The sequence below is a fragment of the Musca domestica genome, unplaced genomic scaffold (assembly GCF_030504385.1).
Source record: "Musca domestica strain aabys unplaced genomic scaffold, Musca_domestica.polishedcontigs.V.1.1 11, whole genome shotgun sequence".
Lineage (NCBI taxonomy): Eukaryota > Metazoa > Arthropoda > Insecta > Diptera > Muscidae > Musca > Musca domestica.
This window is the reverse complement of record NW_026712133.1, coordinates 16,276,411-16,293,316: the sequence shown is the minus strand read 5'-3', so window position 1 is coordinate 16,293,316 and position 16,906 is coordinate 16,276,411. Positions and strand designations below refer to the sequence as shown.

General features: G+C 40.0%; 2 protein-coding genes across 2 annotated transcripts in view; one reads left to right on the top strand and one right to left on the bottom strand.

Annotated features, from left to right (window-relative positions):
• Positions 1-16,906, top strand: part of LOC101889307 (uncharacterized) — an 87,985-nt gene that overhangs the window by 62,165 nt on the left and 8,914 nt on the right. The window lies entirely within an intron of this gene.
• Positions 9,388-16,796, bottom strand: LOC101888771 (conserved oligomeric Golgi complex subunit 8). Its single transcript, XM_005184740.4, has 5 exons — positions 16,609-16,796; positions 16,075-16,547; positions 15,720-15,933; positions 10,352-10,530; positions 9,388-10,285 (listed from the first exon to the last, which is right to left on the bottom strand). Exons 1-5 carry the CDS (start codon positions 16,661-16,663, stop codon positions 9,497-9,499), a joined length of 1,710 nt encoding a protein of 569 aa, XP_005184797.1. The 5' UTR covers positions 16,664-16,796; the 3' UTR covers positions 9,388-9,496.

The window sequence follows — 16,906 nt, the reverse complement described above, 5'->3', positions numbered from 1 at the left end:
TTAAAATCCACACAAGTAGTTCCTTGTGAGTACTTCACGCCCTGAGAGAGAATTGTCAATACAGGTCCACGATATCGTGTATCCCCCATATAACGGTATCATCTGATATTCGGTATTTTGATGATTTCAGCCACATTTTTCAACGGAATCGTCTGAAATTTCTCAGAAGGGGTTCATTGTGAGCACTTTACCCCCTGACATAGAGTTCTCTATATAGGTTAACGATATCGTATAGCCCCCATATAACGGTACCCCCGTTATTCGGCATTTTGATGAATTTAGCTATATATTCCAATGGTATTCTCTGAAAATCCACACAAAGATTTCTTTGTGAGCACTTTAACACCTGAAATGTATTTGTCTATATAGGTCCACAATATCGTATATCCCCCATATAACGGTACCCCCGATATTCGGGATTTTGATGATTTTAGCCACATTTTTCCAATGGAATTATCTGAAAATCCACACAAGGAGTTCCTTGTGAGTACTTTACCCCCAGACATATAGGTCCACAACAGCGTATATCCCCCCATATATCGCACCATCCGATATTAGATATTTTAAAGATTTTAACAGAATTTTCAATGGATTTTATTTTTTTTTAATATTTTCTAATTCGTTCCAAATGATGGAGGGTATTCAAAGTTCGGCCCGGCCGAACTTACTGCTTTTTTACTTGTTTTAATATAATCCTTCTCGAAGTGATATCATGCACTCTATTGCAATGTTATTTGGTATAAAAAATTAAAATGTCGTTGTCAAACTTAGTGAAAATCGATTCAAAATTGGATATACCACGCAGATATTAGTTCCATCTTAAAACCAAACTGTAACTGCTCCAAAGCCAAATGTTGATAGGTGGTATGAACTACATCAAAAAAAAATTCTTTTACTACGGGATCTCTATTATATATGCAGAGTGGTGTAGGGTATGGTATAGTAGGTCCCGCCCGAGTTTTGACTTTCCCTTACTTGTTTATATATGCAGATTGGATATATAAGGTTCCCAAAATCGTAATATGAACTCCATAATAATGATATTCAGTACAAGACATCAGTTACGCCCTATAAAATCCTCCGGAAAGTTTTTCGAAATCGCTTCAGATTAAGATATATCTCCCATATATTAGTTCAATCAGATTTCAAAATTCAACAGCTTTATGCCATATCACTCATTTAATATCAATCATAATTGGTATGATTTACGCGCCGGATTTGTCCTAATAAATAGTACCTATAGGTCGTAATGCAGTCGGTTTTGCCGGTTCCTTTTACTTGTATTTCGATTTTTTTTCTTTAGTATTGATCTTTTTCACTTCCATTATGCGTTTTGTTTTTCTGTTTTCTTTTTTTTTTTTCTTTTTTGTATTGAATTGTATTGTAAATAGAAAATAGTGTTAGATTGTTGACGAGTGACCACGACGACGTCGACATTGACGTCAACTACTGTGCTGGTAGTCCTGTGGTGTTTATTCCATACATATTATATACGTATGTATGCACACGCATACATGTGTGTGTGTGTGTGTATGGACCGGTCAACCTATGAAGATCTATCTATTAGACCTCAGTCCGACTACAATCGGGCCTTATAGTAGATTGTATCACAAACGCATTCATTTATTGTATGTATTTGTATGGAATGTAACAACAACAACAGCAACTATACTGCCAACAACATACACAATACACAACCAAACAAAAAAACACACGTTACACACAGAGAGTTGTTTATTTAACCATTTTTCAATTCAGTGCAACTCGAAACGCATTGCAATATTGGGTGACGGAAAAAAAAACTCTGCTCTTCTTTGGATTACAGATTCCGATGATTCGTTCGGATGGTGGTGGTGCTGGCGGTGGCGATGACGATGATGACACTCGGTTAACAAAATAAACGGATGGCTGAATTGTATGTTTTAGAATAAAGTGTCCAGTAATGGATTCGAAATGTTGTTCGAGTGATGATCCCTTTACTTTTCGATGCTGTGCATGTGTGTTTGTGTTTATGTTTTGATTACTACACACTACGGCATGTGTGTTGGTCAGATGGTTAGAAAAAAGTAAATTAAAATATTAATTATTTAAAATTCTTATAAATTCTATGTTTCTGCAATTAGATTTAGTTTTATTTGCATAGTTCGTTGTTTGCTGAGGTTTTGCGTTCGGTTGCATTGTTTGTTTTCGAATTAATCAAATTAGAGCAAATAGTTAATTTTATTGGTTATTGACTAACTTCCAGGGGAAATTTGTTTTTTTTTTTTTTTTTTTTTTGTAACGAGAAACTGTTTATTACAAAGTTAGTGTAATATTCTCTTTTTGTTTGTAATCCGTTGACAAACTCAAGCTTATCGTTCGTAGTGATAACATGTAGGCTAATGTGTAGAGTAATGGATATGGTATTGGTTTCACCCACACTTCTAAGTAAGGAGGGTAAAATAATAATGGCAACGGTACCACACAAACAGATCCTCTCTACAGATTCTAAAACGATTTTGTCCTGTCTCGTTACCATCTAGCTCTTGTAATCGCCCAAGAGGTCCCAATTTTATTGATATCGGATTGAAGTTTTACATAGATTTAGGTCTACCACTAATAACGGGTTGAAATCTATCCATATTAATAAAAGAGTAAAGTAATTGTCTGACTGACAGACTTAAAAATTCATCAACGCCCAGACGAAACGGCCGAAGCTATAATCTTGAAGTTTTGGGTGAAGGTCACGCTTATTCCGAAGAGCTCAGATAAGGCTGGTTTTATGGAAATTCGTACTAGATTGGTACGAAAAGTATAAAACAGACTTAAAAATTCATCAACGCCCAGACGAAACGGCTGAAGCTAGAATCTTGAAATTTTGGGTGAAGGTCACGCTAAGTCCGAATAAAATCCGCTAAAAATTCTGTTAAAATCTTAAAAATACAGAATGTAGCCGTATATTAGGGTCTATACGAGGGCGTGGACCTGCATAAGCAACTTTTGTTACAATATTCAAATTCAATTCAATTACAATATTACAATGTTCAAATGCGGAACATGAAAAAAATCTCACTAAAATCATCAAAATACCTAATTTCGGGGGTAACGTTACATGGGGGCTACACGAAGACGTGGACCTGCAGAGACAATTTTCTGTCTTAGGTTGTAGTATCCATTTCGAACTTCAAATACAACATTTGAAACAATTCCGATGAATATTGTCGCTAAAATCATCAAAATACCGAATATCGGGAGATACCGTTATATGGGGGCTATACCAAAACGTGGACCTACATGGCTTATTTTCAATACCAAAAATCCTGCAGACTTAATATACATTTGAGTAAAATTTTATCAATCTACGTCAATTCGTTCGGAAGCTAGACTGATTTCCACAAACGGACGGACATCGCTAAATCGACATAGAATTTTATGCTGATCAAAAATATATATACATTGTGCGGTCTAAAATGTATATTTCGAGGTGTTACAAACGGAATGACAAACTTAATATACCATCCATACTATGGTGGAGGGTATAAAATATATCTTAGAGCCGAGCTCCACAAAATGTAACCGAAATTCACTCCATTTGGACTCATATAAACCATTATTTTCACAATAAACCTGAAAACCTGAAAAGGATATATATGGGAGCTATACCCAAATCTTAGCCGATCTCGATAAAAATTGGCAAAGGTATTTCCGAGCTCTATAAGATATCTGGTACCAAATATCATATCAAATATCATCCGAAATCCGAACCGATCTTGACAAAAATTGGCAGAGGTATTTCCAGGCTGTATCTGATATCTGATACCAAATGGAATGTGAGGGACTTAAGCACCATATCGGATGAAATATATATAGTGTAGGTTATAAAAATATGATACCCTTTGTACTTCAGGAAGAGGTAGAGCTAGAACTCTTAAATTTGGAATGAAGGTCACTGATGATGTGTATGATGAATGTACCATAGGTTTCTTGGAAATTCGCACTATAAATGTACGAATAGTACTAAAATGTATTACATTTGATATCATTAAGTATCATGTGAACGGTTGGAACTAAAAACTTGAAATTTGGAATGGGGATCAGTTGAGGGGTTGAGTGTAAGGAGGTAGTTTTAAAAGTGTGTACTCATGTATACAAAAAGTACTAAACGGTACTACATTTAGAACAATTTGAATTTGGAGTAAACGGATAGAAATTACCAATACTGGCGGGGAGTAGGAAGTTTTCGAAATTTGTACTTATGTGTACTAAATGGTGCTAAATTTGGTACAATTTAAATTTTGGGATAGAGTTGGAATCCTGAAAATTGTAAATAATATTTCTATTGGACTGTATGATGTAAGTAGATAAATGGTACTAAATTTGGTACAATTTTGATTTGAGTAAACCAATTGAGCTGGTATCCTGAAAAATGGAAATAAGATTACTGTCGGGGTGTAAGATTGGAATATGTAGGTAGCTTTGGAAATGTGTACTTATATGTACTAAAATATACTAAGTAAAGTACAATATATATATTTGGAAGAAGGGTAGAAGAAGGGTAGAATCCTAAAATTTCGACTTTGGATTGGGGTATGTGGGAAGCTTTGGAAATAATTACTTATCTGTACTAAATGGTACTAAATTTGGCACAAATTGGAATTGTGATGAACCGATGGAGCTTGAATTCTGAAATTTGGAATGATAGATTGCAGGATAGATGCACCAAGGGTTTATTGGAAAGTCGAACTTTAAATTTAGGAAATGTTCTAAAATGTTACTAAACTTCTGAAATGGTACAATTTGGTATTATGTGAACGGATAACGCTTGGAATTTTGTACGATAATTACGGTTGGAAAGTAAGTTTGATATATGAAGGTGATTTTGGAAATGTGTACTAAGTGAGAGAACTGTACTAAATGGTACTAAATTTGGAACGGGTTGGCTAAGGATGAATGTATAAAGCCGACATTTTGAAATTTTGTATTAGGGTCCCTGTTGGAAGTAGGTTCGTAATAAAGAGATGGTTTTAGAAATGTGTACTTGAAGTGCACGAAAAGTACTAAATAGTACTACGATTGGTACAATTTGGATTTTGGGTGAACATAAAGTCCTTGAAATCTGAAATTTGGTATTGAAGGTAGTTCCGGAAATGTGTACTATAATTGTACAAAAAGTACTGAAAGTTACTATATTCAGTATTGGATGAAGGGATAAAATTAAAATTCTTAAATTTGATACTGGTATTTGTCTGAAGGTGTGTTTGTGTTTGACATATGGCGGTGGTTTGGCAATGCATCCTATAATAGTACGATAAGTACAAAATGGTATTGGGTGAAGGGATAGGGCTGGAATCCTCAAATTAGATATTGAGGTCCCTGTTGGTACCTGGAGCTGGTCTTGGAATGGGGGAATTTAAAGAGCTGGAATCCCGAAATTTGGTATTCAGGTAACTGTTGGTACTTAAGGTTAAGATATGGAGCGTGATAGTGTGAACCACAAGTGGCTATCTTTTGTGTCTCGTACCATCGCTCGTTACCGTGATACTGGTAGCGTAACCCGAAGCCGGGGTAAAGCCATTGATATTCCAAAAAAGTGCAAGAACTTACACCTCAACAGAAAGAAAATAGACTCAAAAGAGCTAAAGAGTTGCTCCGCTTGGCCGAAAGTGGTGAGCTGCCGAATTTGGTTTTCTCCGATGAGAAAACATCAGTTGTTCAGCTGTTTGTAAAGAGGTCAGCTAAAAATGTGCACCTTCGGTTGGCCACCAGACCATAACAGCCGATGGTCGCTCTCCGCTCATATTAATCGACCGTGGCATCAGAATAAATGCCAAATATTATCGCGAAAATATTCTGGAGGGTGTATTAAAGCCTTGGAGGGTGTATTAAGCAAACATTTTGGCCGCAAGACTCAGCAACATCGCACTCAGCACGCGCCACCCAAGAATGTTTAAAAAATGAGTTTCCTCGCTTGATTTCCAGCGCACAATGGCCACCAAAATCTCCGGATATCAATCCGTTACACAAGTTACCATTTCCATGCAAATATAATAAGTATGCAATTATTTGACAACGGTTACTTCCTCTGATGACGTCATAATTGATGAAAACATAAACCTGTTATCAAATAATATCATAAACTTGTTGACTGTTGTAATTTCCCAATTTGAATGCAGAATATTGCGTAACATTTGTCAACACTGTCAGATAATCCTATAACACATTCAATTTCTGTGCCAGGTACTGTATTTAATCGAATATACTTATCTACACATTATCCACCGTTTTTCAAAGTTTTCACTTAATCCTCCTCATATTATAGGACGGCCTGGGTATCTGCCATTGAGGGTCATTTCACAATTCAAAACGCTAACCAAACAAGAGTGTGGAATATTCTTTTGTTTTTCCTCTGCTGATTTTGATACCCCTTCCCATATTTCCCATTTTTCAGCAGTAGGATTTTTAAAAAAAAGGACCACCTACACCACATGCGGAGTAGTAGACGGCTTCAAGACCAAGAAATTTGGTCTGCTCATTTATTTGATGTTGATGTGCCACCATTGTTTCTTTTTCGTTGTTGTTGGCTGCTAATTTATCGCTATAATTGCCAAATGACCGAATGGGGAGTTTTATTACACCAGCTGCAAAAATGATGACCAAAGCAATGGGCAAAATTTCATCTGACAATGGTCATCAGCAAAGCATTCTTTGGCCAACCACCCCTTCTTTTTTTGGGAAGTTTCTCCCCAAGTAACAAAAACTGTAAGAATGGCATTGGCAATACACAAATGGAAAATGATCGTTTTTTTTCTTTTGACTTAGGAGGGTTTCGATGCTGTTCTATGTGGCTAATTTTACAATTTTAATTGTAATTCATAAATTACTTACATTATTTACTTTTACTTTTTTCGTTTTGAGAGGGGGATTTTAATTTTGCTTTTGTGCGGATGTAAGGACAGCCCTATGTACTTGGGAGTTTTTGAATCGAGAAGGAAGTAATAGGGTAAAGGCGCCGTCATTGAAATAAAAACTTACAAATATCATCAACTTGTTTAAATTCAAAATCCACATAAGATCTAATCAATGGCTTAGGTTAGGTTAGGTTATGTTAAAGGACCTGCGCTTTCCGTTTGGTAACCGCTCCACTTGGAGACCTGCTGGTCCATTGTGTTCAACCTAATGAAGAAAGTGAAAGAAACAAAGAATGATGGAAAAAAGGTAAGGAAGGTATTACTGATAGGATATATAGTTATGAGGGTGATTCAAGGCTAGAAATATTACGTGTCGTCTTTAGGCACTTAAGTCTTCTGGCTAATTGAAGAATTACTGCAGGGTCAGTGTTAGAGAACGAAGACTAATCATGTGACACTTGTTCCCCCACCAACCTGTGTCTCACATTAATGAGTGCTGGACAGTGGCAGAGCAAATGTTCGATCATCTCAATTTCATATTCGTCCTGACATATTCTACAGTAGTCAATATCATCGCTGTCCCATTCCGAGGCCATTGCCATCACCTTGCAGTGACCTCTCTCAGAGTAGTGTCTATGAATTACTTGTAGGAAGTGGCACAGTGGTGGTTTGACCGAGTTCTCAACTTCAATGGTAGCTAATTCGGACCCTAGCCTAGCCAATTCGTCTGCAGTCTCGTTGCCTGGAATATTGTAATGACTAGGAACCCAACAGAGCTTGATGGAAAACCCAGTGTTTCCCAAGGATCTCCTGCAGTCCAAAACAACCTTAGACTTAATGGTAGAGGAGATTGGGACTTTCAGTGCCGCTTGAATATCGACGTATATAGTCACCGGACTGCTAACCTCGTTGTGTCTAGTAATCAACAGGCCTATGGCTTTCTTTGATCGCAAAGATTTCCGCCTGGAATACGCTACAGTCGTTTCTAGGCTTGTAGGATTCGCGAACATTAAGAGTGTCACAGAAGACACCAGCTCCCGTTCGGCATTCCATCTTTGAACCGTCGGTATAGACAGCTATGCCGCAAAAAGGTGGATTGTTACGGGCCCAGGCGTCCCTGTCAAATATGTGGATGGCAGTTGGGTCAAAGCTCCACCATGGTGAAATATAATCACCTGTGTTGGCTTCGGCTCCCATATTCCTTACATAGGCTTAGCACATGCCTCAACGGCCCCAAGAGGCGTGTTAATAAAAGCGTTTCCAAAGCTAGGACTATCGGAGAAGAATAAACAACTGAATGTACAAATCAATGAAGAGAAATGTGACCAGTGTCATCCAAATCCCTAGGCGGCACATTTGACAGACTTTTAAGTAGTCTACGTACGCCACAGTCGTTTGAAATAATTCAAGGTTTCAAGGCACTAACCGGTATTATCTTGGGTCCAGTGGGAGTCACCCTAACCACCATATGGTGGATAGAACTCCCCCACCCAGGCGTGTCAGGAAGGACCTGCACGATCTAGAGAGAGAGGTCCAGCGATATATGAGAGAGTCCCTAGATCATGAAGCCTATCAAGCGGGTCTGAATAGCATTCATACTGATGCAGTCGCAGAAGTAGTTAATAATTACAGTATGAATGCCATACTCGGAGTCCACTCCCATCCATTGCAGCTGAAGAACGTCGGCTGCCTAGGCAAACCAGGGTAGCATTGGCCCAACTACGTTCAGGATGGTGCAGCCGTCTCAATTCGTATTGGGCACGAATTGATGAGGATGTGCGGAACGCCTGCTCAGCGTGCGATACAGGCCCGCACAACACACTACACTTGTTTAATTGTCCAGCCAAACCTACCCAACTCCGTCCAGAGGATCTATGACTACAGCCCATAAAGGTAGCAGAATTCCTAGACCTGGACATTGAGGAAGAACCGGATTAGTCGGAAAAACAACGGAACATGTAAAACTGCTACAACAACAATCTTGGGTCCACATTAAGAAATCTTGATCTCTCTTGTTATTGGATAGGTTGCTGAGGTGCCAGAGTGATCAGTAAATACTAGAACTACGAATTGGGGACTCATCAGAAGGTGCTTCTGGTTGCAGTGACCCTTTACGAACTATCAAACTCCCTTTTTAAAACTGTGTCATATTATAAGGTGCAGAGAGCATCTAAGGCATTTAGATTTTAAATCTAAGCAATACCTTAATTCATTGGTGGCTTCAGGTTTCTATTCCTTATTTAGTGCCCAGCTTAAAAGTTCAAGACGTGGCCCTGTCTAATTTTAGATAACTTTGAATTATACAAGTCCAATAATTCTACGTTCTGTGTAAAATCCTCTGAGATGATCTAGCTAAGTTATAGCACGAGGGCCCACTGATACTAGAAAAAATCACTCTTAGTTCTACATGCTTCCTGAGTTTTTGCGATAGCGTATAACCGTTCTTGGTGGAAATTTTAACTTACACAAGGATCCGCCTTTTCTGATTTAAATCCAAGCATTTCGTACATATTTTTAATATATTTAAGATTTTTGGAATATTTAAATGTTTTTCTATAAAATTTGTAAATACTTAAAAGGACTATATTTTTATATACTAGACAACTGGTTTAACCCTCTGCTGTAACAGCAACATTCGTTCCTTCCATCTTTGGGGATGTTATGTCGGACTTCGTCATAACCTCAATTTTATTTGGCACCAAATGTTTCAATGGTTCCAGGATATCTTTCTGTTGTAAATAGGTTATTTTCATGGCCTCCAATGTATTCAAATTTACTCCCAAATGACCGCATAAAGCCGAAGTTGGAAAGATTGCATGAATACAACGTTGTAAATAAGGGATCATTTCATGGGCAAAACAATAGCATAATTTTGAAAAAGTTTCACGTTCACTTGAGGTAAAAGCTTGTTGTTCCTGGCGATAAAAGGCCAAAATCCTTTTAGCTACCAACTCCAGTGATTGTTGAAGTGCCAAAGTAACATCATTTGCCAAAGCTGTGGGAGCACAAAGCCTCAAATCATTGAGGGCATTTAAATAGCCATTACACAGGGCAGCCAATGGATGGAAATCTAGTAACGTTTCGGGCGGAGAATATGATTCAATGTCATTGGTATCGCTTTTTGCGGTTGACGATTGTTGGCGACTTGTGTGCACAGTTATTTTATTGATGAGAGTGTACTTTTCCAGTTCTCTTTCGAATTGATCATTAACACTGCTGATGGCGCCCAAAAACTTATCTTTGATAACTCGAACAAAAATTGGTGCCATCAAGGCACGGAAATCGGCACCAACTCGACTAAATGAAAGACCAAAATACATACACTGTCCCAGGACCGTGTCAAAGGAAGTTATGCCTCGTTGCAAATCCATTTCTAATGTCTTCAAGAAGTCAGAAATCTAAAAAATGAGGGAAAGTGAGTATAGTTACCAAGAGAGATTGGTTTGGATTTGTAATTTGCATACCTTTTCATGCAACCAACTTTGAAATAGACGTTCTCCATCACAGCTCACACCTTGTAGGGGTTTATCGTTTTGTGTTAACTCCATATTGTCTTCATCGGGAAATATAGCCTTGTACTGGGTGATGATGTTGAAAAGATTAACTCGGGTTACTTCAATAGTTTTGGTTAAATGTTGTTGGGCTAGAATAGAATGGGGATTATTTGAAAGTAAAATGACTTTGTCAAACTGCCATCTATCGTTGGATAGTTTATTTCGATAAATATTGGACACAAACCATACATTCGAACTTAGCGAATATAGGAACCATGACAAAATTCGAATTACTTATATTTTAAAATTGTATATATAGATGGCCCTGCTGTCAATATTGCGCCTCCCAATGAAAAGTTGTGAACATAAATGGACAAGTAACTAAGAAATGCAGAAAAGAATATCAAAAATTCAAAATGCATAGAAAAAAGTCATTTAGGAGAGAAAAACTTAGTGAAAACAAGAAAAATAACCTATTACGGACCTAAAATATGGAAAATGCTAAACAATGAGGAAGTTTTCCAGACTAGTCAGATGTCACATACCTTATGAAATTTGCAAACCATTACCGAAGAAAATTAAGACTGTTTAAGTCTTCACCTTCTCTTTTTGGGGTTACATATTATGGAAAGATACAAGCAGAAGTGAGGACCTGATAGGATTTTGCAAATATACCAGAAAAATGGTCTTGGAAAAGAAGCCTATTACCAAAATGTAAATAGCACTCCCGTAGACACAAGTCTTAAGAAACGATGTGATCTACATAATAAAGTACTGATCGATAAAGGAAAACATGTTTCAGATATATCAGAAAAATACAGCTCGGCTTAGACTTAATTCTGGGATTGGGACAATAACAGCACACTATGGCTCCCATTTCAATTTGAGAATATTTAGCACCTCTGATGCGGTTATGAACACCACTATGGATTGAATAGAAAAGTTCACATTAGATTCATTATTTTTTAGAAGCTTATACTTCATATAAATGATCTGACCTCAAAAATCGTGACGCTCAAAGAACGTCCGCTCGAAATAAAAGCATTCTCACGATATACGGGTCTATAAGCGGATATTACCCAAGGTCTACTTGGCCAAAGACTGTCACCTCAGCACATTCTGTTACAATAGTACAGATATTTACGATCAGATATGACGCGAGTTCTACTTGGTCAAGGACTTCACCTCACCTCAGTGGGGCTGCTACTACAACAACACGGTTAAAGGTAAGATTTTTACTTGGAGGGACTGCATAATTCCTAGTATATGAGACTTTAAAAATGCTGGTTTTTGTGTTCATAGACCAATTTCTTAAAACACGGCCGACTAGCCGGTTTTGGAACCTTGGAAAACTACCAAAAATTTTCGAAGGATATGTATAAAAAATTATTATGTACCACTCTTAATGTTCGCGAATCCTAGAAGCTTAGAAACGGCTGTGGCGTGTTCCAGGCGGAATTCTTTGCGGTCAAAAAAGCCAACACTGGGCAATCTCCTCAACAGCAATCTACGCAGCAGTTGACGCCACACATTGCTGTTCAGGTTCCGGATAATGCATCATTTCTCCAATTTAATTGTGATGGTCTCAGAGGTAAGATCTACGAAATTGTAAGCTTTATGAGTCGGAAGAACATCAAGGTCGCAGCGATCCAGGAAACGAAGCTGAGTACCACCTGCAGGCTTCAAAGTTGTTATGGATACAACGTACTGAGGAAGGATCGCTCCAGAGGTGGAGGTGGAGGATTAGCGTTCCTATTGCACCACTCTGTCCAGTACAGACCTATCTCGCCTGAGCTTGACTCTAGTGACCCGTACATGGAATGTATGGGGGTAGCTGTCAAGTGTGGAACCGCCGAGGTAGAGGTGCTCAACGTGTACATTCCGTAAATAGCACGTTATATGCCTAATATCAGTTCACTACTGGTAGGCAATAACCGTCTGGTGCTAGGGGATTTCAATGCACATCATGAATTATGGCATTCCGTCCTAGGTAATGACCAGAGAGGCATGGCGCTGGCTGAGCAAATTGATAGCTCCACGTTTTGCACAGTGAATGAGGACGCGCCCACCAGAATAAGGGGAGACTGCCATAGCTCTCCGGACATATCCATCGTGTCCCCAGGTCTGACGAATGACGTAACTTGGCAATCAGTCATTTCTCTAGGCTCAGACCACCTCCCCATTATTATCGCCATCAACAGACCACCCGACTTCATTGACTCTGAACGCCGCACTTTCCTTAACCACGGGAAAGCTAATTGGCAAGAATTCAGAGAGTATACCAATCGCCGCTTCAGAGAACTGCCCAACCCATCTGATGTTCAGGTAGCGGATAGGTGTTTCCGGGACATCATCAAAGCTGCAGCCGCTCGCTATATACCTGCTGGTCGAATACCTGAAATAAGACCAAATTTCCCAGCAGAGGCAGCGGGATTAGCAAACGAGCGAGATGAGCTTCGCCGTACTAACCCTAATAACCCCAGAGTCAGGGAACTTACTCTGGAGGTAAACAGGTTAGTAGGTGAGCATAAGCGGAAAAAGTGGTTAGAACATCTGAAGCATTGCAACATCGGTACCGGAACGAGTAAATTGTGGGCAACGGTTAAGTCGCTCTCGAACCCTGGGAAAAAGGATGATCGGACATCTGTCTCATTCAACGGCTTAGAAGTGACAGATCCGAAGAGGTGTTCGTGTTATTTTAACCGGCAGTTTGTAGAGCACCCCGAGAGTGACAGGGCGAAGAGAAGGATCCTACGCCGTGTACGATCCCTTCCAGCCGAGGAGGTACCACCACAATTTACGTTGGCAGATGTTGCACAGGTCATCAGAAGCGCAAAGTCATCCAAAGCGCTTGGTCCTGACGGAATCTCAATGGTGATGTTGAAGCAACTGGATGAACCAGGAGTTGAGTATCTTACAAAGCTTCTCAATCTGTCGTTAGCCACCCTAGTAGTTCCCGATGCCTGGAAAATGGGCAGGATGGTCCCGCTACTGAAGCCAGGCAAGGATGCCAGCAAAAGTGATTCATACAGGCCGATATCACTTTTGTCACCAGTAGCAAAGACGCTTGAGGCTTTACTCCTCCCCAGTATAAGAGAGTGTTTCCCAGTAGCCGATCATCAACACGGATTCCGGAAATTGCATAGCACAACAACAGCTTTACACGCCATTACCACACATGTCAGTAGAGGTCTCAACCAGAACAGGCCGTGCGATAGAACAGTTATGGTGGCACTTGATTTATCAAAAGCCTTTGATACAGTCAATCATGCCACACTGTTCGAGGACATTGAGCGCACCACCCTCCGGCCAAGTTTGAAACGTTGGATAGTAAACTACATGTGTGGACGCCAGTCGTACGTGGAATTCAGAAACAAGAAGTCGAGCATCCGTAGAGTTAAACAGGGAGTTCCCCAAGGTGGGGTGATATCTCCGGAACTGTTTAACCTCTACCTTTCTGACATTCCACGCCCTCCAGACGGCATAGAGATTATAACGTACGCAGATGATTGTACGCTCGTGGCGTCCGGACCCATTATTGATGACATTTGCGATCGGTTAAACGCTTACCTTGTTGATCTTACCGCCTTTTTCACTGCGAGGAATATGAAGATATCCGCCACTAAGTCGACGGCCACACTTTTCACCACATGGACTGCGGAGATGGGCTATCCTTGAATGTGCAGGTCGATGGTGCAATTATTCCGACCACCAACTACCCCAAGGTATTAGGGGTCACATTCGATAGCCTTTTTAAGTCGTCCGCGCATACCACAGCTATCTGCGACAAGATTAGAAGTAGGAACAAGGTTCTCAAGTCTCTGGCCGGCAGTACTTGGGGAGCTGATAAGGAGACCTTGTTGACCTCTTACAACGCGATAGGCCGGTCTGTGGTAAACTATGCGGCTCCGGTGTGGTCCACCAACGTCAGTGCTACGCAGTGGAAAAATGTGCAGTCCTGCCAGAATGCCGCCCTTAGAACCGCAACAGGGTGCCTTCTCATGACACCTGTCGATCACCTACATGAGGAGGCGAAGGTCTTACCGGTGCGACAGCATAACAAAATGCTGTCAATGCAATACCTGCTTGGGTGTGATAGACAAAGCCATCCAAATCACCATCTTGTGGATAGGCAACCTCCGCCCAGGCACGTTAGGAAAGACCTTCATGATCTAGAGAGAGAGGTACAGAGGTATAAGAGAGAGCCTCTAGATCAACAGGCCTATCAAGCGGGACTGAATAGTATTCACTCTAATGCGGTCTCAGAAGCCATTGAAGGATATAGAGTGAATACTGTGCTAGGAGACCATCCCCCTCCCATTGCAGCTGAAGAACGAGAGCTGCCCCGACAAACCCGAGTAGTCTTGGCACAATTACGATCCGGATGGTGCAGCCGCCTAAATTCCTACTGGGCCCGGATTAACGGCGACGTGCAGAACATCTGCCCAGCATGTGGCACAGGCCCACATGACACGCTGCACCTATTTCGCTGCCCAGCCAAGCCTACTCACCTAACTCCAGTCTCGTTATGGACACAACCCATACAGGTTGCATCCTTTTTGAGACTGGACTTAGAGGCAGAACCTGATTGACTTGAGTCATAAAATGGAAAAGAACGAACACGGATGTATGAGCTGCTACAACAACAGACGAATTGGGTAGGCTACCATTGAAGTTGAGAACTCGGCCAAACCACCCCTGTGTCACGTCCTCCAGGTAATTCATAGACACTACTCTGAGAGAATTCTACAAAAATGACTGGAGGAAAGGGGATGTAGCATCTCCAAAAGAATCTGGCCCATACTCTCTGAGAAGAAAACAATGTCGCTACTGTCCTTGTCAAAGCCTGATTTAGAACATGTGATGGGTAACATCACAGGTCACTGCAAGGTGAGGGCAATGACCTCGATATGGGACAGCGATGATATTGATTACTGTAGAGTCTGTCAAGACGAGGAGGAAAATGAGACGATCGAACATTGGCTCTCCCACTGTCCAGCACTCATTAACGTGAGACACAGGTTGGTGGGGGAACTAGTGTCGCATGATTTGTCTTCGTTCTCTAACACTGACCGGCAAAATTTCTAGCCGTGGATTACCCCTATAACTCTATTTCCTATCAATAATATCTTCACTTTTTTCACCAATCTTTCTTTCTTCCACTTTCTTCATTTAGGATGAACACAATGGACCAGCAGGTCTCCGATTGGAGCGGTTAACCTAACCGAACCTTTGTACCACCTCCATGGCCGCCTAACAAACGATGGCATCAATTCTAGTTTAGTTCATTCTGTCAAAGTAGGCATATTTAATGATATATTTTTCCAATCTAACTTACCATCATCCATTGGTATTGCCTTCAGTGATGCAGATAGCCAAGAATCTCTTGCCTGTAGGAATTTCAATTTTAATTCATTGGTGCCAAAGGCTTGCATGCGTCGCAAGTAACCCACAATTTGTAAACATTTAGGCAATTGTAAATCAGTACGAAGTTGAGCCACCAATTGGACCAGCATTGTGTGCCACAATGATTCCACCGAATGGACAATACTCTAGAATAAATACAAAAATTGTAAATGTGAAATGATTTCAAACAAAACCTCATGATGGTTTTAGTCATTTGCAATATATGAGTGTAATATGCGCCAGAGGAACGACTAATGACGATATTTAAACATGGGAAATTCACTAACCTTAACAACCAATATATGACCCTGATTTTCACCCATCTTCTGTACATAGGCAGCCAATTCGAGTGCTTCTTCATAACGTCCCTCACGTATACAACGTTCCATTAATTGTGGCAACTCCAATATTTCCAAAAGTTGTGCATTCTTTTTCAACGTTATGGAGTTGAGTCGTCTTTGTTCATTGATTTCTACCGATTTCTCAAGGAATGTTTCACATTTTTCACTTAACTCGGGTAGTTTTTCCACTACAGTGCCAACTTGGGATTCAGCCTTTTGAAATTCCTTGTAAATGGAACGAGAATTTTCTGCTGTCTTAATAAAGGTTTTATAATTCGATATTGCCAAATCTTGCGTTTGTTCGACAATGTGTTTGGTTTCCTCGGCAAGACGTGTTTGTTCCTTTTTCAATTGCTCGACTTTGTACGAACCCAACTTGTTGAGATAATTGAAAAGTTCCGGATTGTCGGCGAGATTTTCTGCAAGAAAATTGGAATGAGTTTAAGTGATGATTTTATATGGAAATCTAATACGGCTTACCTGGTACACCATCTGGAAATATTAGTTTAAGAATCCTCTCACTTTCTAAGTCCATAATTTATTGGAAGTACCCAAAATTCTGATTCTGGAGATCACAGTGCCAACAAAGTAGATTTATTTATGAATCACGAATTCATGGATAGGAACATGAACCAGTTCAATAATAAAAGCAGGAAGAGGCGTAATGAATGAAGATAAGAGACAACGACGTCGACAGAGTTTTGCCTTCCATCATTCTACACTCTCATTCTAAACAAAGTCAGAGTTGACTAAATCGAAAAAATGATTGTCGACATTA

What these genes read in the sequence shown, in the direction of transcription:
- LOC101888771 (XM_005184740.4), bottom strand. Translation starts at nt 16,663, where the DNA reads ATGGACTTAGAAAGTGAGAGGATTCTTAAACTAATATTTCCAGATGGT. An exon ending in GTCATATATTGGTTGTTAAG is followed by an intron (nt 15,934 to 16,074) that starts GTTAGTGAATTT and finishes TATTTATTCTAG; the next exon opens with AGTATTGTCCATTCGGTGGA. An exon ending in GGCAATACCAATGGATGATG is followed by an intron (nt 10,531 to 15,719) that starts GTAAGTTAGATT and finishes ATTCTATTCTAG; the next exon opens with CCCAACAACATTTAACCAAA.